Raw genomic sequence first — 27,692 nt, 5'->3', positions numbered from 1 at the left:
CGGGCGGCGCGGCGGCGGGCGCGCTCACTCGCCCGTGTGGGTCCGCAGGTGGTACTTGAGCGACTGCTTGTAGCGGAAGCACTTGGCGCAGTGCGTGCAGGGGTAGGGCCGCTCGCCCGTGTGCGCGCGCTGGTGCTCCAGCAGGTGGTGCTTCTGCGTGAAGCGCTTGCCGCACTCGGCGCAGTGGTAGGGCCGCTCGCCCGTGTGGATGCGCCGGTGCTCGAGCAGGTGGTGCTTGCGGATGAAGCTCTTGCCGCACTCGGGGCAGGCGTGCGGGCGCTCGCGCGAGTGCACGCGGCAGTGGTTGGTGAGCTTGGACTTCTCGCTGAAGCTCTTCTCGCACTCGGGGCACTTGAAGGGCCGTTCGCCCGTGTGAGTCCGCTGGTGGCGCAGCAGGTGCGACGGGCGGCTGAAGCTCTTGCCGCACAGGCTGCAGATGAAGGAGACCTCGTGCTTGCCCGCGTGCACGCGCTGGTGGATCACCAGGCTGATGTGCAGGCGGAAGCTCTTCTTGCACTCGGGGCACGTGTAGGGCCGCTCGCCCGTGTGCGTGATCTGGTGCTTGGTCAGGCTCGACTTGTGGCTGAAGCTGCTGTCGCACTCGGGGCACTTGTAGGGCTTGGGGCCGCCGCCGCCGCTGCCCGAGCTGGGCGACTTGGGGCGCGGCTTGAGCGTGTGCTTGGGGGCGAAGCCGGGCCCGCGCTCGGGGGACGCGTAGCCGCCGCGGACGCGGTGGATGCGCTGGTGCAGCGTGAGCTGCTGCTTGTGGCGGAAGCTGATCTCGCACTCGGCGCACTCGTACGGCCCCTCCTTGATGTGGTTGCGCTGGTGGATGATGAGGTTGATCTTCAGCCGGAAGCTCTTGCCGCACTCCATGCAGGTGAAGGGCCGCTCGCCGCGCCGGTTCCGCTGCTGCTGGCTCGAGGAGCCGCGGTTGTCGCCCGAGTGCCGCTCCCCGTGCGTCGGCGGCGCCAGCCTCTTCACGGCCGGCTTGCCCAGCTGCAGCGGCGGGGGGCTCTCCTCGCCCTCGGGGGACAGCTCCCCGGGCAGCGGGGTCTGGTACATGCCGGCCTCGTAGCGCCCCGACAGCTGCCCGAGGGCCTGCAGGTGCTGAGGCAGCTCGTCCTCCTCCTCCTCTTCCTCCTCCTCCTCCTGCTCCTCGGTTTTGATCACGATCCCCTCTGCTCCAGGGACAGGGAGAGAGACGGAGAGAGGTCAGCTGTCGCCCGGGGCCTCCGCCCTGGGCTCCGGCGGGTGAGGTGGCTTCACCCTCGCCCACACACACTGCCTGTGTCTCACCGGCCCCGGTGCCTTCTTTTGGGAAAACGCTGCTTTCCACTCCCTGCCGCCCCGCGGCCCCCACCTCCACGGGGTTGGGTGTCTGACCCAGGTGGGCCTCGGGGTTGGGTCAGGAAGGAGCCCAGGCCCCCAGTGGCCCGTGGGAGCCCTCTCTGGGAATTCTATGCAGAGGGAGCAGGAAAGGGGCGGCCGGCGCCCATCTCCCCAAACTGCTAGCGGGCAGTACTCAGCAGGAACGAAGGAACCCAGCATGCGGAGCCCCCAGGGGAACCACTACGGTCCCGGGTGCCTGAAGCTGGCATGCTGGTGGACCTATGGATTCCTATCGTGGGCCAATAACCATGCCTTCCGGTTTTCACTTAGGCTGCTTGGGGAGGTGGGTTTCTACCATCTGTATGGAAAGGGCCTTGACTCATCAGGCTGTCACTGTTTTCTGGCTCCCAGGTCTCCCAGGTCTCCTTCTTTCCTGAGCTAACCTCTGGGCTTCCCTCAAGTGCCTTTACTTGCCTTCCTCCAGCAACTGCTCCCTCCTCTCCATGCCTCCAAATCACCCGGGTCACACAACACCCACCTCCAATCCTGTCTTTGCCCTAAAACCTTCCTTGACCTGCCCAAGCTGCAGCCCTCAAGCGCCCCTGAGCGCACAGCACAAGCTGGTGCGCCTCCCCAGGACTTGGGGACCTCAGGCTTCTCACGTGGCACCGCGCGGCGCACACACAGGTGGGGACTCACCTGCGGTGGCTCTACCGACCCTGAAGCTGGGGTCGGGGGGTCTCCTCTGCCTCTCCCCCACGCTCTGCTGTGGGGGGTGTTCTGCGAACTCCCGGACTGGACGATGTGCTCCTCCACCCCGCCCTCCACCCTCTGGGCTGGCCCTTTAGGGCCCAACTTGTTAGCTGTTCTGCGTGGTGTTCTATAGTGTTCCCCGAGCACCTAAGTCCTAGAGGAAAGGAGTGGCCTCTGACTCCTGTTTGCATTTTCTCAGATGCCTAGTACTTACTTGGCAACCCCCTAAACACTGATAATTGGTGTCACACACTGTGTGACATGAGAAAGGCACTCACCTTTCTAGGCCCACCTGTAAGGCGGACGCGGCAATAGTTGGCATTTGCAGAATTCTTAAAAGCAAACAAACGAGAACTTTTTCAAGTTCTCGCCTGACAACTGGTGTCTTTTTATTCACTATCTCTTAGAGGGTAAGTCGAGCAACACAGACGTGGGGCATCCACCCCAGAGATACCAAGTGACAGTTCCAAATAAAGTAAGTGCAGTCAGACCTTTTCAGAGCTTGCAACTTAGGGACCACCTAGTCGGTCTCCTCAGCTGACGGGGAAACAAGCTGGCAGCGTGCGCGAGCTGGCCAAGGTCTTGGCCACAAATTCGTTAGTGACCGCCGGGCCACGGCCCGTTCTACTCCTCTGAACCCAGGACATGGCAGGACATAAGTGTGCCAATCCCCGCTCAGGCTGGACAACAGATTCTCAGTAGCAAGGGGCCCAGAACATCCTCAGAACAGGATGCTTAAAAGATCAGGAAGGAGGAGGCAGCTTCAGAGGTCGGTAATTAGCTGTCCCTGTGCTTATCCTGAAAATGAGGGTTGTTTCTGAAAGACCCAGGGGAACTATGGGCGCCTTGGGACATTTAAACTCTCCTTGAGGGGCGCCTGGGTGGCTCAGTCAGTTAAGCGTCCGACTTTGGCTCAGGTCATGATCTCACGGTTTGTGGGTTCGAGCCCCACCCCGGGCTCTGTGCTGACAGCTCAGAGCCTAGAGCCTGGAGCCTGCTTCGGATTCTGTGTCTCCCTCTCTCTCTGCCCCTCCCCTGCTTGTGCTCTGTCTCTCTCTCAACAATGAATAAACGTTAAAGAGAAAAAAAAAAACTCTCCTTGAGCATCAAAGTTTTTGTTTTTGTTTTTTCAGTGAAATGAGAATGAAACAGCCCTAAAACCCAGGACTCCAAATCCCACCAAGTGCCATTCAGTAATTTCCTAAGGTTCCCAGTAGAATTAACGGGAGTGCCCAGAGGGGACTCTGGCCTTTCTATTGTGAGGCTTTGCTGTGGCACATCCTCAGAGTTTGCCCCGTGTCTTTCGCTGTTTTCCAGAGACAGCATATGGCATATTAGAAGGATTTCTGGAATATCATGCAGTTCTTTAAAAGCAAGGAGTTAGATCCACATCTTTTGCCTAAGAAAGATGTCCGTGCTATTTTATGACGTGCAAAAAAGGCAAACTGCAAAGGAATCATCTACAAAGTGAACAAATTTTTTTTAAAGCATCAGCATAATACTTTAAAAAACCTATTAAATGAAAAATGGATGTGGACACATTTCTCAGTACAAACAGCATATAAACTGATAGGATAGCTAATGACTCTTTTGCACATAAACAAAACATCTAAACAAAAACCAGAACCTAAGTGTATTCCTTAAAAATTCGGTAGAACTCACTTAATTCCTACCTCCCACATTAGATGCAGAATGTGGGAAAAAAGAGCAGAAGCTTCCCAGTTCAGTTGGTAAGTAGAAGATCATTTTACTTCCCAAACTAGACGAGGGTGGCTGAAGAAAGGTTCAGGCTGATTTGCTTTATGGATACAGCTGAGAACTCCTGAACAAAACAGTAGCTAACTAAGCCTAATGGTGCATTGTAGAAATACACCATGATGACAAGATGGGGATTTCCTCAGGACTGCCCGGACTGTTCAGCATCAATCAGCCACAAAAGATGTCCTGAGCTCAGGCTGCCGAGGGCGACACTTCCTCACTGTTCTTGAACTCCTGAGGAGCAAGAACTCCCAAGTGTGCAGAAGGGTGACCCAGAGGTTTCATGATCAAACACAAGTGATGGCTCGATTCTACCGGGAAGGGACCGTACAGTCCGGCATTTTAAAAAGCATGCGTTGTGGGGGTTGAGATCTCCGGGTCACTGAGGCTTCCAGAGTGACCTAAGAACCATCAAGGACACACCGGGAGATGGAAATTCTAGCTTGGCCCCAATGTCGTGACCTTGGGCAATTGCTCTGACCTTCTCTGCCTGTAGAAGGAGGGGAGCTGGAGAGAGATGATCTCTGAGGTCCCTTTGGGTCCTCATCCAACCTAGTCTTTGGCTGTTAATACCTTCTGCCCAGGCCAGAGACCGATTCTTACAAATCCTGAGGCAGGACACCTGCACCTGAGACCACGCCGGGGGACGTCACACCTATCCACAGATCACTGCCACATGACCTTTCGGAGAGAAACTCCAACTTTCCCACGAGGCAGGGGCCTGCCCGCGGGCCTGATGGCAGCAGCTCCCCACGCCTGGACCCCCTCCAACTGACCTGTGCAGTTTCTCTGCTGCACCAGCATCTGTTTGAGCTCGCTGAACTCGCTGGAGCCTTCGGTGGACTCTTCCAGCGTATTGTCCTGTTCTTGCATGTCCAAGTCTGGCTGCTCCGCACATGGGTCGCCCAGCTCGGAGTCCTGAAAGCCATGCTCCTCCACCTGTCCCATCAGGGGCTCCGGCGTCTCCAAACTTTCTGAGCCCTCGTCGTTGGTCTGCACCTCGATCTTAATCACGATCCCGTCGTGTGCTGGGAGGGCGGGGAGGGGTGGGGGACGGGGGTGGGGGAGGGAAACAAAAGACCCCAGAACATGGTCATTGCACGGCCAAGGTTTCTGCAGCCTAGATTTTACATTTCAAGAATTCTGATTTTAGAGACCGTGAGGAAATACAATGTTGAGTGAGTAGACAGAATTTTCTGGACATCTTGTATGAACTGGAGTAAAGTTAAATAGATACAGAGTTTGTGTTCCACAACCCCTACAGTTTTTAAAATAGTATTGCCAGGGTTTCAGGGCGCCTGGGTGGCTCAGTCGGTTGGGCGTCCGACTTCGGCTCAGGTCACAATCTCACGGTCCGTGAGTTCGAGCCCCACATCGGGCTCTGGGCTGATGGCTCGGAGCCTGGAGCCTGTTTTGGATTCTGTGTCTCCCTCTCTCTCTGCCCCTCCCCCGTTCATGCTCTGTCTCTCTCTGTCTCAAAAATAAATACACGTTAAAAAAAAAATTTTAAAATAGTATTGCCAGGGTTTAAAAAGAGATCTTAATTCCCTTTCCCGGGTCAGGCCAGCCAGAGTCGACAGTTTCTCTCCCTTACAGTCAAGTTGAATAACGAAAAGGCCAACCATCTCCTCACCCTGCACACCCTTCCAGCCCATGCCCCAGGGGTCCGGCACGGACAGACCAGAGCCCCCCGAGTCCCCCCACCACCCCGGCCCACAGTTAACAAGCACGAGCACATGTACACTCGGAGCTCTTGGGTTTGTTTTTAGTTAAACAGCATCTGATTACACACATTGCCCTTTTTTTTTAACTTGCCGGTAGGCCTGCAGGTGATTTCAAATGTCAACACACACACACACACACACACACACACGGGCATCATGTTGCCTAAGTGGGATCTCGCACATACTCTTTTAGTGCACAGATTTTTCTCTTTTGATTTGCCCTTCCCTTTCCCTCAATTCCCGTCGCAGCTTATGGCCTCCCCGGCAACTCCTGGAGTTAACCTAGTATTTTTCTCTATGCTTCTGTGGTTATTTATTGCAACAAGTTGATGCGTATCTGTTTTTATTTTCTGGCCATTATTGGTTTAAAAAAAAAAAAAAAGAAAATTGCCATATACCTCCTCTTCCCTCTCAGGTATCCTGTAGAAATTCCTGCGCGGCAATTTCTGCACAGCTAATGCACTCCTCCTAAGTGCTGCGTGTGTGTGCAACCACTCCCTTCCCGCAGGAACATTCACTTTTTTGTTTCTGGTCTTTTTGCGTGATCAACTGTGCTACAGTCACATGTTGATTTACATGGCCACCTATCAACTAGGGATTTATTTCCGTGAGAGCCCCAGGAGCGGGGGCCTCGGAGTCAAAGGTGTCGTTATTTTTAATCTGGTAGAAGTCGTCAGGCTCCTTTTGAGCCAGGCTGTGACAATTCGTATTTCTACCTGCATGAGAACATCCTCTTCCCCACACCCCTGCCAGTGACAGACACCTAAAATTTTCCTCACTCAGATGGGGGTAAATTGACAATTTACTGATACTCTCCTGACTCGGGTGATCTGAGTATTTCTTTTACTTATTGGCCTTTTCTAGTTGATTCTGCATGAACCGTGTTCTGTTTTTGTCAATCGGTAAGGGTCCTTTGGTTCCTGTGCTAAAGATAACCCGTCTTCCCTTAGCAGCATTTCAGACACTCCCAAATCTAACGTTTGTCTGTTGACTCTGTGCCACCTCTTATCAGACCGCTTTCTTCACGTTTTCACGTGGTCACCCATGTCCCTCTTTCTTTCATGGCTTCTGGGTTTTCTTAGTTAAGAGGGTCTCCTCCGCCCCTGGATGGTTCATTTGGTCTCCTGGATTTTATTTCAAGGTTTTTATGGTTTTATTGTTTACATTTAGGTCTTTGCTCCATCTGAAATTTATTTTGTGTAGAGTGTGAGGTAGGGATTCAGTCTTACTTTCTTCCATATGGAGAGAGCTGTGCCGGCATCAACTCCCTCACGGTTGAAAATCATTTTGTTAATTAAGGAACTTATAAATGTATAATGCCGGGGCGCCTGGGTGGCTCAGTCGGTTAAGCGTCCGACTTTGGCTCAGGTCATGATCTCACTTTGTGAGTTCGAGCCCCGCGTCGGGCTCTGTGCTGACAGCTCAGAGCCTGGAGCCTGTTTCAGATTCTGTGTCTCCCTCTCTCTCTCTGACCCTCCCCCATTCATGCTCTGTCTCTCTCTGTCTCTGTCTCAAAAGTAAATAAACATTAAAAAAAAAATTTAAATGTATAATGCCTAAACATATTCATTCATTCATTCATTCATTCAGTGCATATTTACTGAGCACCAACTATGGGCGATGGGGTGTTCGAATGGCTTGGGATACATCAGTGAGCATAGCAGAGCTTCTCCCCTCCCACATATCACCTCAGGCAATAAACATAATTAATAAATTATATGGTAAGCTAGAGGGTGATAAGTGTTGTGGGAAGAGAAAAGAAACCAGGAAACTCGTAAACAAAGCCAACAGTCCCTGCCCCTGTAAAGCCTCCTGGCTGTTGACCGCGGGCACTGGTGATCCCCAAGCTCAAAGCCGGGGAAAGCGGAGCCACCAAGTGCACTTACTAGCAGCTGACGCCACGGGACCCAAAGCTGCGTTCTTCCCGATGCCCGGCAACCCTTTAATCCTCTTCCACGCAGCCAACCTGTCTCCTGCCAGCCATGGGGAGTAGCGGCAACATAAGGCAGCTCTGATGGTCCCCGACGCCCTGTCCGCAGCCTTAAACACGGACGTGCCTACCTCCCCAACAACCAAGTCTCCAGAACACTTTCATCCTATTCTCTGTCTCACAAAGAAGATGGAGTCACACACGCTCATATCGGTGCCTTGCTCCTGCTCTAGCTCAGTCATCCTGCTTCCACCCCTTTCCTCTCCCACTGGGCGGGGGGGTGGGGGGACAGTGGCCCCTCTGCTCTTTCCCTTAACCCTGCCAGTTTCCAGTGTTCACGGGGCCACCGGCCACCGCGCTCCACCGGCAGGGCCTGCTTCTCTCTGCAATCCTGGTCTCTGTGCTAGGGTCACAGGCACGACCGTGACTCCGGCACCAGGAGAAGATCTTCCCTGACTTCACAAACACCTGAAAACATTTTGCTTGCCTCCTCCCTAAAGTAGTCTTTAAAAAAAAAATTTTTTTTTTAATGCTTATTTATTTTTGAGAGAGAGAGAGACACACACACACACACACACACACAGAGTGCGGGCGGGGGAGGGGCAGAGAGAGAGGGAGACCCAGAATCCAAAGCGGGTTCCAGGCTCCGAGCTGTCAGCACAGAGCCCGACACGGGGCTCGAACTCACAAACTGCGAGATCATGACCTGAGCAGAAGTCACACACCTAGACGACTGAGCCACCCAGGCGCCCCCTTAAAGTAGTCTTTAAAAACTAGGTACCCCTTTGCACTTTTTTTTGAATAAACATATCAAATGCTTCAGTAACTGCAAAAGATGTCATTTCTGGAATACTGTAAATATTGATGTTTTAAAATAAACTTTTCTGTCACTTTTTAATGTCACCAGTGGCATCTAAGGACCGCAACAATTTTAAACCCGCTATTATTCACTTAAAAAATACACAAACAAGTTCTTCTTTGATAGTTGCAATTTTTGTATCATCCCTTTGCACCCTGAACTTCTATTTCCATTCCCACTTTGCCCACAGAATTTTATCCTAATAGAATATATTTTTATGCTTAGAAGACTTTCACAGGTCTCCTCGTCTACCATTCTGCCGCAAAAATGTGTATGTAAATTGAAAGATTATGGGGCGCCTGGGTGGCGCAGTCGGTTAAGCGTCCGACTTCATCCAGGTCACGATCTCGCGGTCCGTGAGTTCGAGCCCCGCATCAGGCTCTGGGCTGATGGCTCAGAGCCTGGAGCCTGTTTCTGATTCTGTGTCTCCCTCTCTCTCTGCCCCTCCCCCGTTCATGCTCTGTCTCTCTCTGTCCCAAAAATAAATAAAAACGTTGAAAAAAAATTAAAAAAAAAAAAAAAAGATCAATCTTGCTTTCATTTCTACTAACCACAGGGCTCTCTACTTGTTGTCTTCCTGGCTTAAGTTATCCTTAGTTATTATTACTATAGAATGATACACAGTGGTTATTCAAGATAGAAAACAAAAAATGTATTAGAAACGTTTCTTAGAAGGATGGGAGGAATTTTTTTTTTTTTTTTACCAATTAGTTTGCTTATCTGAGAATGAATTTTTTTTTATAATTTTTTTTTAACATTTATTTATTATTGAGAGACAGAGAGACACAGAGTGTGAGCAGGGGAGGGGGTAGAGAGAGGGGGAGACAGAATCCGAAGTAGGCTCCAGGCTCCGAGATGTCAGCACAGAGCCCGATGAGGGGCTCGAACCCACAAACTGCGAGATCATGACCTGAGCCGAAGTCGGTCACTTAACCAACTGAGCCACCCAGGCGCCCCCTGATAATGAATATTCTTATTGCTTGATTGAGACACAGTTCAGAATCAAATATATTCCTAATTTTCATTTGCATAAATACAAGCATTGGGAAAGCTCATTTACAAAGATACATGGATGGGCTGGCGGGAGCTTTGTTACGGAATCATCACTTGATTCTTTGAATTTGTCTGAATTATAATGCTATGAAAGCACACAGGGTTAACATACCATCAAAAACTGTTTCTAATGACCTATTAGCTGACAACTTAATTAGGTTCTCTTTCAATTTTGTTGAAAGCAAAGTATTGCAAATGATCTAACTTGCGAAAGAATTTGCCATATGGGTCCCAACGCAATGCACTTGCGGCCATGTATCCCTGCGTTCTGGATTGTCTCTGTGACCCACGGGGCTTTTTATACCTCAGAGAAATGCTCCCCCCTAAGATGGGGACAGGGGGGGGCGGTTTGTGGGATTTGAGACCTCACTCTGCCAAACCTCCTACCATGCTCTCAGCTGAATGTAACTGTACTCCTCTCTATGGCGTTTCTTTTTCCCTCAAAATGTGCCATGTTTATACATTTTCATGCTTCCCTTCCATTTGTTAGACAGTAGGGAAGCCAGCTGTCTCCCATCAAAAAGACTTCCCCACCCCAAACAACTTTTGAAACAGTATTGACAACCAAATTGCATTTATAAGAAGTAATTTGTGGGGTGCCTGGGTGGCTCAGTAGGTTAAGCATCCGACTTCAGCTCAGGTCATGATCTCGCAGTTCGTGAGTTCAAGTGCCGCATCAGGCTCTGTGCTGACAGCTCAGAGTCTGGAGCCTGCTTCAGATTCTGCGTCTCCCTCTCTCTCTGCCAGTCCCTCACTCGCACTCTGTCTCTCTCAAAAATAAATATACATTATAGGCAGTAATTTGTTCTCCCATTAAAAAAAAAAATAAAGACACATCCCTGTAGGACTATAGTTTATGACCAATGGCAGAACAGTAAGGAAAAGTTTTAAATAAATGGAGTGGGAACGAATGAATGAATGAATGGAGTGGAGACAACTGGCTTCCCAACAAGACAAGCATCTCGACATCAAAATAAATCACTGATGAAACAAGACTTTAGACACGATGAAATCACACTAGTATTAGAAGAAGAAAGCACAGCCTCTTCCCTTTCCTTTTTTCTTTCTTTATACAACTGTGAGGTGTGGAAGAGGCTCTACCCCACGCCCTCTGGAACTTCACATACTCCTTCTGGAGGCCGTCTGGCCAGCCACACCAAACGTGAAATGTGCCCAACACATACCCACTCTCATTTTCAGCTGTAACTTGTTTTGGAAAGATTTCTCTAGTTTTGCCTGGACATTGTTTGGTGATGAGGGACTTCTTTAATTTGTGCTTGGTTTGTGATCTCTGTAAGTACAATTCTTCCTAAGAACCTCTGCAAGATGGGAAAAAAAATACCATCCTACAAATGGTTTCCAAATGTATGGTGGGTCTGTGAGCACCACATTTAATAGTTAGTGAAGCTGAAATAATGTTATATTTGCAGACACTTAGTTAAAATGTGTCATTGTGTATATTCTGCGATTTTTTGTTTTCTGGAGCAAAAAAATATAGTTTATTTCAGATTTCAAATAGTTTTAGAGGCTTTTGAAAGCTCATAGGCCCAAGACCTGTGATCATGTTTACTAAATAAAAGGGGCTGAGTAAGTATTTCTACACATAATGTGAAACCCAGTCACCATAAAGAAAATAATGGGTAAATCTGAATACGCAGAAACTTAAAACTGATAAATTTGGGGGCGCCTGGGTGGCTCGGTCGGTTACGTGTCCGACTTCGGCTCAGGTCATGATCTCACGGTCCGTGGGTTCGAGCCCCGCGTCAGGCTCTGTGCCGACAGCTCAGAGCCTGGAGCCTGTTTCAGATTCTGTGTCTCCCTCTCTCTGTGACCCTCCCCCGTTCATGCTCTGTCTCTCTCTGTCTCAAAAATAAATATAAACGTTAAAAAAAAAAACTGATAAATTTGAACACACAACAATTTAAAACAGCCATACCCACCCCCACACAAATACTATATTCAAAGGTAAACCATATATTTATATACATAATAAGACCTAATACCCTTAACATTCAAAAAGCTTTCACAAATCAACAAAAAGATGAATAATCCCAAAGGACAATAAGGAGAAGATAATTCATAAGACAAGACATCCTGGTGATCAATAAAGGTAGGAAAATAGGCTCAACATTGCTCTTACAGAAGTCAAATGAAAGCACCAGAGTATTGTCTTTTCTACCCATCACTTTGGGCAAATAATAAAAAGATAAATAACACCTAATATCGGCTTCAGTGTGGGGAAAACAGGTAGTCACATGGTTGTGTATAAAACCGAAGGTGTATAAATTGGCACAATTGTTTTGAGGGACTTTTTTTTTTTTTTTAATGTTTATTTTTGAGAGCGCGTGCGCAAGAGACAGAGTGCGAGTGGGGAAGGGGCAGAGAGAGAGGGAGACACAGAATCCGAAGCAGGCTCCAGGCTCCGAGCTGTCAGCACATAGCCTGATGCGGGGCTTGAACCCTCAAACTGTGAGATCATGACCTGAGCTGAAGTTGGACGCTCAACTGACGGGGCCACACAGGCACCCCAGTTTTAAGGGACATTATTTTTTTTTCAACATTTATTTTTGGGACAGAGAGAGACAGAGCATGAATGGGGGAGGGTCAGAGAGAGAGGGAGACACAGAATTGGAAACAGGCTCCAGGCTCTGAGCCATCAGCCCAGAGCCTGACGCGGGGCTCGAACCCACAGACCGCGAGATCGTGACCTGGCTGAAGTTGGACGCTTAACCGACTGCGCCACCCAGGCGCCCCTTTAAGGGACATTTTTAAAGTATGTATCAATTTTTTTAAATTTATTTTTTTAAATGTTTTTATTTATTTTTGAGACAGAGAGAGACAGAGCTCCGAGCTGTCAGCACAGAGCCCGATGCGGGGCTCGAACTCACAGACTCTGAGATCATGACCTGTGCTGAAGTCAGATGCTCAACCGACTGAGCCACCCAGGCGCCCCAGTATGTATCAAATTTTTTAATGGGTCTACCCTTCTATCCACAAAGTCTACTTCTAAACAACTTTCTGACAAGTGCATAAGATTTACTTACAAAGGATCTTTAGTGAAGCACTGAAACTTGTAAACACTCTAAATGTACATCAGTGGGAGTTCATCTAAATAAGTTATGAGATCAATACATAGAATACTATAGTCTGCTACTAAAAAAAGATTTGTATGTTCTTACATGCAAAGAAGTCAAAGAGACGCAATTGAAAAAAGCGAGTTCCCAATGTACGTACTGCTATATATATATATATATATATATTTTTTTTTTACAATGAGAAGGTATTTATGTCTTATATAATTAAAGTTGTGTGTGTGTTATGTGCACATAAATTAGAAGGAATAAACTGTTGTCTTGCGAGAGAGAACTGCGTGGGACTTTTGCTTTCTCTGCATTTGTTTTTTGAATTGCGCTGATGAAACTTCAGAGTTTTACTGGAAAGTAAAAACGAGTGTTGCCGCGTTAACCTTCCCTATCAGCTCAAAGCAAAGCAATGATGGTCAACACTAGCTTTCCGACCTTCTTATAGCTGCACTTTCTGTTAGACTTTAAAAGTTTTTGGCATATTAATTTTTAAAATCTTAGGGGCGCCTCGGTGGCTCAGTCAGTTGAGCGTCTGACTTTGGCTCAGTTCATGATCTCACACTTCGTGGGTTTGAGCCCCATGTCCGGCTCTGTGCTGACAGCTTGGAACCTGGAGCTGCTTCGGATTCTGTGTCTCCCTCTCTCTCTGCCTCTCCTTTGCTCGTGCGCGCTCTAAGATAAATAAAAGGTTAAAAAAAAAATCTTAAAAAAAAATGTATATATGTACCCAGGCTAAGGGTTAGTTTTTCAAAATGTGTTTTTAAAGAGCTCTCCCTCACTCCCAACCAGTATTTCCTCCTCCCCAGAGGCAACTCCAGCTGATTCCTTTGTCATTCCCCTTCCTAACTCTAAGGAACAGACATCTATTGATACTCCTTGAGTTTTCAATTTAAACATCACCTATTGACTTCCAAGAGCTGAACATGAAGACCATCCCTCCGCATCCAGGCAAATCTTTTCCAAATCCCTCATCCTTCCAATTTAGGTTGCAACTCTGGCTGGATTAATTTCAGGTGTTCACATGACTAGACGACATAAATGTTACGTAAAATCGAATGTGTAGTATATACCACAGTTACTTGTCTGTCTGCGAACGTTTTTGCTTTCCCTGGAATTGATCATTTTTTTCCCTTGGCTTAGCTTACTGTTTTCATGAAGTGGGCTCTAAACTCCCCAACCTCCTCTGTAACGGTCTCTTCAAAACATTCAGATATAATGGGCATTTCTTACTTTCATCTACTTGAAGAAAAATTTTCTAGAACCTTCTGATGTGCTCCAGTCTGGACTGGTTGCCTCCAGGTGCACAGCTGTCTTCTTGGGATCCCCCTTCGGCAGCACCCCAGGGATTTGCCTCGCCTCGCTCATGTTGGAGCTCCTAACACCTCTTGCTCGGCTTACGTCCTCATTTCAGCAAAGCGCCTCCCCCACTTTGAGAGAGGGTGCGCACAGGAGACCTTGAAAACGTCTCGATTTCATTTCTCACATTAATTAGAAGGGTCTGGCTGATATAAGTCCCTAGAATCATTGGAAAATATTTTCCAGTTTTAAAAAAATGTTTATTTATTTTTGAGAGAGAGACAGAGTGTGAGCAGGGGAGGAGCAGAGAGAGGGAGACACAGAATCTGAAGCAGGCTCCAGGCTCTGGGCTGTCGGCACAGAGCCCGACGCGGGGCTTGAACTCATAAACCGCGAGATCATGACCTGAGCCAAAGCCGGACGCTCAACTGACTGAGCCACCCAGGTGCCCCAAAACATAGTTTTTTAAATTTCTCTGCATGGTCCAGGTTGCTTTGGAATCTATTTTTTCTGCTTTCTTTTCCTTTGGCCTCTGTATATTAGAGGCTTTCCCCAGATGTCTGTGGTTCTTGGTTTTCTATTTATAAGTAGAATACTCAAAAGAGATTTAAAGTTTGGTGTATTTAGGTAGGGCTTGCTAGTGATGGGTTTCCCAACAGGATGACTTCACGGAGTCATTTCACTGGGAAATACCTTGGGCTGGTCCCAAAAGTCTCCGGACAAGACTCTTCGAATACACTGCCCTGAGGTCTCGTCCTGGATGTCAGCATCATTTTGGAGTCCGGTTAGGGAGGAAGGCTGGAGATCTCAACATCTGTAGGTCAAGTTTCACTGATTCCCTTGTTTTCAGCATGGTGCCCACCCTCCATTGTGCCTGGCGTCCACGTTCAGACATCCTCGTGTTCGTCTTCTCCAGGGAGTAAGCCTTGGTTGTCCACCAGGGTTGGCAGAGGCAGATGCCAGTTGTAGGGATTGAAGGGGGCAGCGGAGGGGATATGGTAGTGTTTAAATGCCTCTTTAAAAGATCTCTGACTTTGGGGCGCCTGGGTAGCTCAGTTGGCTGAGCATCCGACTTCAATTCAGGTCATGATCTCATGATTTGTGAGTTTGGACCCGAAATCAGGATATCAGTGGGAGCCTGCTTCGGATTCTCTGTCCACCCCCATCTCTGCCCCTTCCTCATTCGTGTTCTCTCTCTCAAAAATAAATATTAAAAAAAAAAAAAAAGATGTTTGACCAATCTTCTGTTTTTAACACCACTTTTGCCCCCATTTCCAAAGATACCTAGAGTCTCTGGTACTGCTGATTCCCAAGTCTTGAGTAGGGATGGGGGGTGGAGTGCAAATCGAGTTTCTTTTCTGCTTTCCCCAATACCAATTTTGGATTTAGCTTTCTAAATCAGTAATCACCCAGCCATCTGCTTTCAGACTTCCAAGATTTGGTTGCTGTTGTCTCCTTGTCCATTCCTTTTAAAAGTCCCTTCGCTCTTGCTTTAGAAGGATTCTGGGAGGTAGGAGTAAACACATGTTCAACCTGCCATCTTTAACTCGAAGTCTTTCTTCATGCATTGTTTTTGTCAAAAATTATTTTTACTGAATAAGAAGTAATATATACTTACTTCAGAACATTCTACAAAGCATACAAAAAATAGGAAAAAAAGTCAAGTGGAAACATAATGAAATCGCATTTCTTCATTGAATTTTTTTTCCTATCCTTTGTTTACATCATGGACTTCATGTTACATTTACATTTTCCACTTCTGCATCATTAACTTCCCCTATCAACTGGATCACTGCCATCAGTATCCCTCATCGGCGTTAGCGATCCCCATCTTAAGGAGACAGGGTCCGCTGCCCTAGCCACTGCCCCCTTATTTCCACTCCCCACTCACTGATGGTGGGCGCTGCCTCCCTCCCCTCCCATTCTCCCCTCCATCCACTCCATCACACCGCCAACGCTCCTCCTGCCGAGGTCACTGGTGGACACGGCAGTTTCTGCCTCACTGAGCTGCACAGCAGGATCCAACATGGTTGACCACGCTCCCTGCTTCTGGAAGCGCCCTCCTCTTGAAATACCCAACAATGCGCTATCCGAATTTCGCATCCTCTACTGACTGAGCCGGCCGCCTGCTGGGCCCCAACTATCCTAATTTTTTGCTACCTTTCTGACCACTCCTTCCGTTTCCTTCGGTTCCTCTGGTTCATGCTTCCTTTTTCAAATCCTGGCTGTGCATGAGAATCATCTTGGAAGCGTTTTAAAGAATATTAACGCCTAGGCCCCACCCAGACTGAGATATTCCAAATCGCCAAATTTACTCTAAAATTCAGGGCTCCCAAGGGCATGGCCTCTGCTCTTTCTCCTCTCCCTCTCCAGACTGGGCCTATGCTACCAATGCCCAGATGTCTGTCTCTAGCTCACATTTCTGTTTTTAACTCTTTATTCAGCTGCTTTCTCAACACCAACACTCTCTCCTGGAACCCCTGCAGAGATCTCAAACCTGACACGTTCTTGTCATATGTCTAGGTCTGCACCTCCTATTGTCCTCCATCTAGTGTCCTACGGCAGTCACAGGCGGGGGGGGGGGCGGGGGGACAATCTCCCTCGGTCAACACCCGCCAACTGCAGGTTGTCTCGAAGTCTCTACTGCCAAAACAGATCTCGGAAATACCCGCTTCTCTCCTGGGCTACGCCACGGTCGCCTGCTTGGACTACAAAAAGTCTCCGCCTGGTCTCCTAGCTTCCAGACTTCCTTCCTTCCAGTAAGTTCTCCCTGGGGCAAGTGGAACTCCTACTTGCTCTTTAAGTTCCCACTAGACATTCCACTTGCCAAAGAGGCCTCTTCTGCTCTCCTATCTCAGTAGAGTCGATTGGGCTTGGATGCTTGCCTCCACAGCTCTCCCACTGTTCCTTACTGTAATTTTATATGCGGGGGGTAGAGGGGGGCTGGTTATTGCTATAAGCCTCTCGACATATGCAAATTGATGAACTAAGTAATAAACATACAAATGAAACATATGGTATACAAACTTCACTTATGATTTTAGTGGCTAAGAGACTATTGTCATGCAACAAAATATTTGTACATCTTAATCCATCGTTTGGATTCTCTTCCATGTTACAGACTCTCAGAAAGGGAAGGAAATGATTAGGTCAAGTATATGAACACTTGAAATATTTAAAACGTATTTACAGACTAAAAAAATATCAAATTGCTTTTTAAAAAGTCTGAGACCTTGGATCTCAGCCGTGCCTTCTGGTCTGTTTTACTCTCTGCTCATCTGTTAGGTGAAAACGGCACCTGGCTTCGCCGGTCCTCTATTGCCCCCTCATAGGGCCACGAATGGGAGCCCGGGCTCTGAGTATTTGGAGAGCAGAGTCGATATCTGAATCATTTTTGGATCTCCTTGCCCTCAGGGATCCAAACCATAAATAACAGTTTACTGAATAAATTTTACTTAGCCAGTTCATAAAACTGTCACGTTCAATGCATTTGGAACTGTGAAAGTTCTCAACGTGCTAGGCTTTTCCTCACCGGTATCACACCAGAGCTGGTTTTGCAGCCACCCTTCTCAGGGAGAAGACACAAGAACAGGCAGGTTACCACTAGCACGTCTGGGGCTCAGATAACCGCAGATTCACAGAACAATCCCACTGTCCAGAGGCCAGGGCCTCTGGTCTCGCACCGGGGTGCGAGTTCACAGCCAGCTCTGTGTGACGCTGGTTCCCACGTCCTCCCCTGTCCTCCCTCCAGTCCAGGCTCTGAGACGCCAGAGATGGTCAGTGGAACAAATGGCACATTCCAGCCACACAAGGCAGCCTCTGTGAGGCGGCCGCTTCCCACGGAAGCTCGGGCCACAGATGTGCGTGTGTCAGAACAAACCCGGCCTGAGGCAGAGTGGGTTGAGGTGATTTGCTTTCAATTCTGGCCCTACCCTGTGGGAGGCCCATCTGTGATGAGGGTGTGAACACATCGACGGGGTTCGGGGATCGATGTTGTCATCCCAGCGCTTCTAAGAAGATGCTACAGAAGCAGTGCGTGGACCACAAAATCCTCCTGGGACGTCAGACAGGACCTTAGGGTATTTACCATAAACCACTCTCCCGTCTTCTCATTCTCAGCCTCCGAGGCCTTCTTTCTCATTTCTTCTGCTTCAGATATGTTTCTTCTTCTCACCTGACCTTCGTTTTTGGCTGTGGCCACGCGAGCCTTTTGGATACGCTTATTTTCTTCCAAACCAAAGGACCCTCTGCCAGATACTATACTTTGTCCCCAAGCCCCCGTTCTCGCCTACTTTTAAATCGTCTTTTTTGTCTGCCGGAATGAATTCAGAGGAGCCTCTACTCTCAGTGTGAGTCTCTAGGAAGTAAGGCCACTGGCTTTCTCTGAAGGATGCCAGCATCCATTTTCCACAGGCTTCTGTCTCTTCTGTCGGTTGCCGCTGCTTTCAGTCCACGGGGTTGACGTTGCTCGGTGTCTCTGGGCCTCCTGCCGGAAGCCGGCTGACAGGTCCCGGAATCGGCGACATTACTTCATAACAAGACCCGGCTGTAGGCTCCAATGAGTCCTCCCGCGAGACTGTCATCCTTTTTCAAAACATATGATCACCAATGATGTCTGGCTGCGAAGGACAAGCATCAGCTTCGCTGCAGACCTTCAAGGTAGATGATAACGAGCCCAAAGGCGATTCCAGAGCAGGAACTCCAAAAACAGACTGTGCACCACGAAAGCACCCGCAGGGCAAGCATGTGGGCCACGGATAGGGCGGCGGGGGAGGGACAAGACCCCACGCAGAATGAGAACAGCTGGGGTTTACTGGGCCACTGGTGCACGCCAGTCACCCCATCAGGCCCTAGGTATTATTCCCAGTCCTATTTTGTAGATGGCGAAAACAAGTTTCCAAAAAGGCTGAGTAACTAACATCAAACCACGAGTGAGCAGAGAAGCTGGGATTCTAGGGCAGGCACCTGACACTGGAGTTTGTACTTGAGAATATGGCCAGTCCTGCTTGGCACCTTTCTGCTGCCTCCATCAAACCGTCCCATCTAAGAAATTTTTTTTAATCTTTATTTACTTTTGAGAGAGAGAGAGAGAGAGCAGAAGAGAGACAGGGAGACACCGAATCCGAAGCAGGCTCCAGGCTCTGAGCTGTCAGCACGGAGCCCGACGCGGGGCTCGAACTCACAAACCGCGAGATCGTAACCTGAGCCAAAGCTGGACAGTCAACCGACCGAGCCACCCGGGTGCCCCTCAAACTGTCCCACCTAGACATTGTCCTGCATGTTGCACAACATTCCCGGTCAAGTCTGCCTGTCCCTATCCTTCCACTGACCGGCTGTAGGACCCAGGGTGTGGCCCTTCTCTGGGGGGCTCCAGAATGCATGATCACTAGCATCCCGCCAAGTGACCACTTTTCTTTCGGTTCTGGTTTTGTTTCCTGCAAGAGTGAGACAAGGGCAAACACTCCCTAAGACGATGAACCCAGTGGCATTTTTATTTGTTGGCCACTTGGGCCACTGGGGATTGAGGAGGCCTCCAGCAGGCCCCAGTACCTGTAGGCCTCCTTCCCACACACAACTTGCTGACACATCCCTCCGGGGTCTACCGTGGATTGCAACGCTCCATGCTGGGCCCCCTGAGTGCTGAAAGATCTAGAAGGCAGAGCTCCGGGCCACCCAGTAGCCACTCACCAGCACTGGGATCCGCGGGCGTCTCGCCTTCCTCGGAGTCCTCTTGTTCCTGCATGGTCGGCCTCTCCCCACGCTCCATCTGCGACATGAGGTCTGGTTTGGAAATTGCATAGTCTGGGCAGAAGGAAGGAAAGAAGGCATCCTGTGTGGTGAGGTGTCACCTGGGTGACCGGGACCCTAGGAGCAGCCACCCTACCAGTGGCCGTGTCGGAAGAGAAAGTTCCCAGCCCTTCTCCTTAGGGGCCCTGGTGTGTGTGGGCCTGCACGCGTGTGCGTGCATATGTGCGTGTGGGCCTGCACGCGTGTGCGTGTATATGTGTGTGTGGGCCTGCACGCATGTGCGTTAACCAGGGCCTCCCACGAGGGAGCCGCAGCAGGCACCGCCTTCCACCGGTGGAAACTGGCCCTCTGTCATCTGTGGCTCCCGTTGCCGCCAATGCCTGCTCAGGTTCTCATGACAAAGACCCAAGAGATTTGAAATCTCCTAGAGTGAAAAACTAATCCTGATGAAACCTAGAAGCCATCAAACTCGATAGTAATAGTGTGCCTCACATTAAAAAAAAGTTTAAAGCTCTTTGGAAACAGACTTATGAGATAAACCTGGAGGAAATACATGTGCACATATTTGTCATAGGTGAGGCTTCTATACTAAATAGTTAACGTCCATCGTTATATATAAAGAGCCTCTACAATAAGTGAAAAATAAAAAAGGAAATTTAAGTACGTAATTCACAGAGGAAATGCAAGTGGCCAGCACACGCAGGAAAAGATACACCAGTTCACCAGTCATCGAAGACAGACATACTTAAATAATGAAGTGTTATTTTCCACCCGACAGAAAAGACAAGTATTTAAAATGGAAGGACATCAGTTCGGGCCAGGGCATGGTGAGACGACATTGTCACACTCTGTGGTGTAAACACACACAGCCTTCTGGAGGCAGTGGCCGTGGTATTGTAAACCTGCACTCTCCTTACTCGGCGAACCTCCTCCTTGGAATGTGTCCCATGGAAATACTCACGGAAGCACACATAAATACACAGAGATGTCGATTACGTTTGGTGGCAGCGAGAAGACGCAATCGGCCTGCCGCTCACCGACAGCAGAAAGGTCAAATGCCCAGAGGTTCACCTGGAATGCTGCCCCGTCTTTCTGAGCTGACATGGAAAGCTGTCTACGGCCTACTGGTCGGTAAAATAGGTGAACAATCCCATTCGTGCACACCACAGACTGCATATGCACGAGTACCTGCCTCGTGTGTGCGTGCGTGTGTGTGCGCGCGCGCGTGTGTGTATTACTACCCGCCAAAGGGTCTGTGGTGGTTTCCTCTGGGGAGGAGTACTGGGGGGAGGGCAGGGATTGCTCCTTACTATATAAATCTAGATTGCTGAATTTTCACAATTATGTATATACTTTCAAAAGAAAAGAAAAAAATGAAAAAGAAAAAAGTCCTATCGGGGAGGTATGTGTGCAGAAAATTAACGGTTCTGACAAGAATCAAAGTTTCTATGCAACAGCATATATAATGTTTTTCTAACTTTTTGTGTGTGTCCAAAGAGTTTCCCATCACAGAGAAAAGGAGACCTATAAAACTAAAGTATATTTTCCCAGGTTTGCCTCCTTAAATACTCTTATTAAAATGAAAACAGCAAGAATCCACAAACTTTGGGGTATTAGAGTTCTCAGTGAAATTGTGACTTTTTGGTAGGGATCTGGCATGAGTATTAAACTCCTGGGTCACAGCCTTCTCTATGCACAGTAGAGACCAGAACCCGGGGGACATACGCCCTCCATCAGGGACAATGTTCAGTCAGCTGGATGGTCCAACGGGAGCACTAACACCTGTCCCGTCTCCCTCACGGGAGAGTCGGGGGATTAAGTAACGTGCTTCTCAGTGAAGCACCTCGCACTCTGTTTAATAATAGTTTGCTGGACAAATTCATCACACACACACACACACACACACACACACACACAGACCATGGGGAAACTCATATAAAGGTGAGACCCTGATGTCTGTCTTCCCCCTTCTTGCCCCAGTGTCCCTTGTTTTTGACTATGGGGAGCACTGGAGCACAGAACTCCCAACGTTTCCAAACCCCAGGCCGGTGTCGAGGAAGCTCCCCATAAGCGAACCTTCTCCTTACCCATAGAAACCAGAGACTCATAGTTGCCCCTCATCACGTTCTTGTAGAGCTCCTTCTGCCACTCCGACAGGTTCCCCCACTCCTGCTCTGAGAAATGGACGGCGACATCATCGAAGGTGACAGGGACCTGAAACCACACAAGCTTAGCTTGGACCGACCAGAAGGCAGTCACAGGCCCTCAGCTGCCAAATCACAAGGCGGTGAAAGGCTCCACTCTTCCCCCCACCCACCGCCCTGGCTCAAACACCTCTTCTTAGGACTGGAGTGGGTGAGGCCCAAAGGCACAGCTGTAGGTATTCACCACGGATCTCTCTAGAAACCTGGCCTGACTTTAGCCACTGTCCTGGCCCCACAGAGTAAGGGCCTCATTTTATCTGGTCCGTTTTCTGTCTAGGATAATCCTCGCGGCTCTAAAAGCATGGTCTGCAGACCAGCACCATGGTACCAGGGAACCTGCTAGAAATGCAGCCCCTCAGGCCCACTGTAGGCCCACTAAATTGGATTCTGCGTTTAGTAAGGTCCCCAGGGGATTCAAGTACACAAGAACATCTGAGAAGCGCTGGCCTACAGAATGTTGTCCAAGTCTCTTCCCTACATAAGGCTGTGAACAGGGATAACACACAAAAGAACAGAAAGAAAACCAGTCCACGTTCAAGTTCTATCAGGATCTTCTGGGACATAATATTAAAACCCAACCACTCCCTAGCCTTTTAGGATACCTCTTGAAATCACATTTTTTTACTGGCATCAACATAATTTATAAGTCAACTGATAAAAGCGTCGGGCCAGACAGAGCCCTGGAACATTTCACCAAGTTCTCCATCCACCTCAACAGTGAACCACGGGTTCACCCCTGTTGTGAATTGAACACCCTTCCAAACCGACGGTCCCTGGTCACTAGGATGCCGTCGGACATTCTCTTCTATTCACGTAGGGTTTTATTAACGGGACAAATCATCTGAATTTGGGCCATCTTGGGTTTAGTGCAGCAATGTTGGCAACTAGGTATCATTGTATTTGTTTCCTTTTTTTTTTTTAATTTTTTTTAATGTTTATTTATTTTTTGAGAGAGAGAGAGAGAGAGAGAGAGCGAGCCAAGAAGGGGCAGAGAGAGAGAGGGAGATACAGAATCTGAAGCAGGCTCCAGGCTCTAGCTGTCAGCACAGAGCCTGATGCGGGGCTCGAACCCACAAACCGTGAGGTCATGCCTTGAGCTGAAGTCTGGCGCTTAACCAACTGAGCCACCCAGACACCCCCAGTATTTGTTTCCTTCTTAAGCATCTCTTTTCCCTTCTTTTATATGAAATTCCTAGAACACGTCCCAGTTCAGATCGCTCCTTGGGAAGCCCCAGTTGGGATAGCTCTTACCTTGGGAACTTCTCCGTTGCTGCCTGGTGGCAGCCGCAGGATCCAGAAATTTCGGTTTTTCAGCAGGTTCTCCATGTTCTCCAGCCGCCTCTGCAGCAGCCCGTACTCCTGCAGCAGGGTCCCCAGCACGACCCACTTGCTCTCCAGATGGTTTGCAAACTCCACGGCCGTCTTCTCGCAGTCCGCCAGCTTCTTCTCGGCCGTCCCCGTCCGCCCCTCCAGGGTCAGGAGCCGCATGGCCTGGGCCTCCAGTTTCCTCTCCACGGCCTGGACGGCAGCCCACACGGCCAAGCGGGTGATCTCCGCTGTCGGGAGCGGTGTGTCCTTCTGGGCTGCCGAAGAGATCTGGAAGGGGGTGTCTTTTTGGGAAACTGGGCTCTGAAGCAGGGGGTCCATGTCGGTCTCGGGAACTGTGGGGGACAGGGTCAGGGGGTCTTTCTCAGGAACTTCAGGCGAGTGGAGGAGGGCTTCTTGGTGGGGGGTGGAGTGGGACAGAAGTGATATTTCTTGTTCAGCAGCAGCTGGGGGTGGATACTGGGTCTCTTCTTGAGAAGCCGGGCGACCCTGGAGACGAGTCTCTTGCTCAGAAGCGACAGGATACAGGAGTGAGGGTCCCTTCTGGAGAACGTGTGGCATTCGGCCAGAGGTCTCTAGCTTGGGAGTTTGGGGCAGGGAGGCTTGTCGGGGAATGGGGGGAGACGAAGAAGGAATTTCTTTCGGGGGAAGAACACGCGATTGGAACAGAGTTTCTCGGGGGGGTCCAGCAGGGGCCTGACGTGGGGTCTCTTCTTGCAGAACACTGGGGAAGGACAGAGGTGAGGAGCGTTGGGTCTCCATGTCCAGCTGCTGGACCTGTGGTCAAGGAAAGAAAGGGCAGGATTGAAGGCCACAGTCTCCAGCTGGCAAAATAAACGCCAAAGTTAGGCACCCACATAAAAAAGGGTTTCTGGTTTATTGGCAATCAAGATCTGTTCCACGGACACGACTCTCTTCTTGAGAACCTCGCGCTGATTCAGAGATCAGTTACAAAAGCACAACTAACAACCAAGAAAGGGCGGCCATGCCACCTTCTGCTTCGATGGAGGCGTCTCTTTCTTCACAACAGATGCCTCACAGGATCACCCATGACCAGCAGCGTATGAGACGGACGCTGGCCTTGGCTTTCGGTCCTGTCCACACGGACCGCTGCCTGGTTACTCGACCTGTTAGCAGTGTCCTCACACGTGAAACAAAGACCACCTCGCTGAGTTTGAGCACTGAGCATAAAATGAAATAAAACCTGGCAAAACGACAGAGCAGAGTTTTATCAGTGCCGGGCACTGTTACTACCCCAAGACTCCCAGCAAGGTGGGAGGAGACAGCGGTGGGGCCAGTGCTGTTCGAGGACTTACCTGGAAGATGAACGTGCCATCTGGCCCCACTGCTTCTTATGTGAATGATCAGGCAGTCCCAGCCCTCTTCATGCTTTCCCTCACTTACTCTAGTAGTGAGGACACACAATTACCTTGTTTCCCAGGCTCTTTGATAAAAGCTTACTGACTTAGCAATAGCATTTTTCAAAGGACTTATATGGTATAGGTTTGACTTTGAGACATGTTACATGGACCCAGCCCCTCCTGGAGAGGCTGAGTGGGCTTCTGGGCAGTCCAGGCTATAAGCAAAGAGAGAAGAGAGACCCTCAGCCAGGCCAGGGATATGGCAATTCAGCCACTTGTACGGGAGGCAAAGTCCCCGGGGCAGATGGTCCACTGAGGCAGGTGCACTCCTGGTGGTCTGGGTTCCTCCCTGTGGTTTGTGAGATGGGAACTGAGGAGCCAAGGCCTGGACAGACTGGAAACAGAGCCGAAGTCAGCCAGTTCTGTGACTCGCCTCAACGCTGGTGGGGACTAGAACCAAAAGAAAGATCGATTCCTTTTGAGACTTTCTTTATTAACTCTCTTCCTGTTCCCCACCTTGCTACATTCACATTGAGAGAATTCTTGTGTCACCGGGGAGGTGAAGCCAAGGTCTTCTGAATGACCAGCTCTGTATTTACTTATCCAGACAATCAATAGCTTTATTGGAGCTGAACAGAATTCCTTCTATAACATGTTTGTCCATTTCCTCATCATCTTCCTTCAGCGAATCTGAATGGCCTGTCACTGTGCCACACACAAGCGATCTTTAATACAACTGAAATGCCCCTTCTCTTTGTTTGAAAAGGAGTATATCCCTGGTGTCCAGTCTGACATGTAGTACGTGCTCAATAAATGTCTGCTGGATGAATGAACAGGATACGTGATTGGGTCACAACAAAAACAAAAATGACGCTCCTTCGGTCACCTGTCAGATCCTAAACCTATTTACGTTTCCTCCTGCTCTCTTTCCTTTATTTGCTCATTCATTCACTCACGAGAGCCTTAACTGAGACAGCACCACACTCTCAAGCCAAGAACTGAAAACGTAAGGCCTGTTCAGGCAGAATGTTTTCCGAGGTAAGTACGATCCGAGAGCTCTGCAGCTAGCCAGATGTGAGAGCCTATTAGTCAGATAACAGCTAACAATTACTCAGCACTTACTGTGTGCCATGAACAGTGTTAAGCATGTTAAAGGGTTATCTCATTTAATCCCCAGGAAACCCTATGAAATAGGGACTCTGAGAACCATTCCCCACACTTAGCATATGAAGACGCTGAGGCGTGGAGAGGCCAACTCACTCGGCCAAGGTCACACAGCAGGCTGGCCGCAGAACCTGGGCCTCCGGGCAGCTGGTCGGTAAGTGTTCTGAATCCTCTCCACCTCTAACATCCAGAGGCATGGAGACTTCCCAAAGACCTGGGGGTAGGTTCTAGTTAGGGAAGGCCCTGCCCATAAAGACAGGGCCGCTGAAAGCCAGGGGTCAGGGACGCCTTTGAAACCCTAATGAAAGTTAGGGATTCTCCACCCCCCCCCCCCGAAAAACACACACCGGCCTACACACAAAAGTCCGCAAACGCTTTCAAGGGCTTTGCAGACCCCTAGACCTGAAGACTCATCAACAAGTAAGCCACCTCTCAGCTCCTCACCGGTGAAGGCAGACAGAGGCCAGGCCTGTGGGACGGGAGCCTCAGACACAGGGCAAGTGACTAGCATAATGCAACACAATAAGCCCATCAGGGCCCTGTGCTGGGAGGGGGATTAGGGTATTTGTCTACAACTACTAGGAAGAAGGGAAAATCCCCAGGGGCCAAGTTAGTATCCCTGAGTGATACAGGGGTTTAACTAAAACCATGACAAAAAGCCCCATCCAGTACAGTACAGAGAGCCAGCAGGCTAAGATATCTTTCCCAACCAGTCTCATCAGAGCTCAAGGAAACTACCATTTCTTTGCTCTCTATTATTAGCCTGGCTCTTCCTATTTCCAGATTTGGAGGACTGCTGAGGGATGAGGGGGCCACAGGAGCACACCCCCTCCTCTACCCCCAAATTAAAGCCCCTTGCTATAATGTCGTCAGTACCAATAAACCTGTGGCTTGATTTTACCCTAAGCATAAAGAAATGGCCAAGGAGAGGGATGGAGCTGTAAATATAATATCTAAGATGAACAAGCTTGCATTCTCAAACCATGGGGGGTGGGGGGGGCAGAGAGGATTCTGGACCTTTATCACAGGATTTAACCGACTCTCCCTGCCTCCTGTATCCCAAGTGGATGGGGGTCTCCAGGCTTCATTTATCTTAGCAGAATAATACAGAACCATTCCTATCAATTTATAAAGAAAAGAAAAGAAAAGAAAAGAAAAGAAAAGAAAAGAAAAGAGAGAAAAAGAAAGCCGTGCCAGTTTCTTGTATGACCCCGTGTGGTTCACTCAGAATTATATACCATTCAAGGGCCCTGGAGACCTCAACCCAGAGGTGGGCATTTTGAAATCTCCACTGTATTTTGTTTTTCCAAGAGATGATGATGAGTTTTATTGAACCGGGAGGCTCTTTAGGAAGCGTTTATCCCGACCCCTTCCTGTACACACCAGTAAACTGAGGCTCAGAGGCACTGACCCTCATGCAGCAATCCTGCTCCCAAGGCACAGCCACCGCATCTCAAAGAGCAGGTCTGCGGGGAGATTTTAGGACCGATTTTTGAGAATGGCCCATTAAAGAGGAACATCAGCCACCAAACCCCTAGGAGCTCGCTCCCCCGACCCCATCCGTCTGGACACCCAGAATTTGGCAGGGGGCCCTCCGGAGGCAGGGGCTGGAGGCCCCAGGCGCCGGAGCCCGAGGGTCACCTGCTCCCCACGACGCAACCGCTCGGCCGGGCGCTGCCCGGCCTCTCGCCCTGCCGTCACCTCCCCCCCGACGGGCCGCGTCCACCGCGAGCCGGGCCAGGCCCCTAATCCAGGGCAGGCCGCCGCCAGAGCCGCCCCCCTCCCCGTCCAGGCCCGCCGCCCGGGAGGCTGGCATTTCTGGGGACGCGGGCAGCGGGCCACGGATGACTCGCTACGTGACCTTGGGGCAGGCCGGCCGGGTCGCCGCCAGGTGTCTGTGCCTCAGTGTCTCCGCTCTGCGAAATGGGGAGAGCCGCGTCAGCGCCGCGCTCCGGCCGCGGGAGGCTCGGCGGGGGCGAGCTCTGCGGAAAACGTGCGGCGGCAACCCCGACGGACGCAGCGCCGGCTCCGCAGGGAGCGAGGCGCGCCGCCCCGGGCGCCCACCTCCGGGCCCGCGAGCGGGCCAGGCCCCGGCGTCCCC

The 27,692-nt window shown here is 49.8% G+C and overlaps 2 protein-coding genes across 2 annotated transcripts in view; both read right to left on the bottom strand.

Moving 5' to 3' along the window:
• Positions 1-6: 6 nt before the first annotated feature.
• Positions 7-25,814, bottom strand: ZNF777 (zinc finger protein 777). Its single transcript, XM_040471665.1, has 6 exons — positions 25,688-25,814; positions 22,992-23,843; positions 21,624-21,750; positions 19,477-19,590; positions 4,620-4,871; positions 7-1,181 (listed from the first exon to the last, which is right to left on the bottom strand). The coding sequence occupies exons 2-6, from the start codon at positions 23,826-23,828 to the stop codon at positions 25-27; spliced, it is 2,487 nt and encodes an 828-aa protein (XP_040327599.1). The 5' UTR covers positions 23,829-23,843; positions 25,688-25,814; the 3' UTR covers positions 7-24.
• Positions 25,815-27,443: 1,629 nt separating this feature from the next.
• ZNF746 (zinc finger protein 746) overlaps positions 27,444-27,692 on the bottom strand; it is a gene marked incomplete at its 5' end in the record, with an annotated part of 42,114 nt that continues 41,865 nt past the window's right edge. The window contains one exon of the mRNA XM_040473053.1: positions 27,444-27,507. Coding sequence (XP_040328987.1) covers positions 27,444-27,507 — 64 coding nt within the window. The remainder of the gene's footprint in view (positions 27,508-27,692) is intronic.

The sequence above is a fragment of the Herpailurus yagouaroundi genome, unplaced genomic scaffold, assembly GCF_014898765.1.
Source record: "Herpailurus yagouaroundi ecotype Mexico unplaced genomic scaffold, PumYag 100, whole genome shotgun sequence".
NCBI lineage: Eukaryota > Metazoa > Chordata > Mammalia > Carnivora > Felidae > Herpailurus > Herpailurus yagouaroundi.
The sequence above is the reverse complement of the archived record's forward strand: the minus strand, read 5'-3'. Positions and strand labels throughout refer to the sequence as shown.

What these genes read in the sequence shown, in the direction of transcription:
- ZNF777 (XM_040471665.1), bottom strand. Translation starts at nt 23,828, where the DNA reads ATGGAGACCCAACGCTCCTCACCTCTGTCCTTCCCCAGTGTTCTGCAA. An exon ending in GCAACGGAGAAGTTCCCAAG is followed by an intron (nt 21,751 to 22,991) that starts GTAAGAGCTATC and finishes GTGTGGTTTCAG; the next exon opens with GTCCCTGTCACCTTCGATGA. An exon ending in TGAGTCTCTGGTTTCTATGG is followed by an intron (nt 19,591 to 21,623) that starts GTAAGGAGAAGG and finishes CCTTCTGCCCAG; the next exon opens with ACTATGCAATTTCCAAACCA.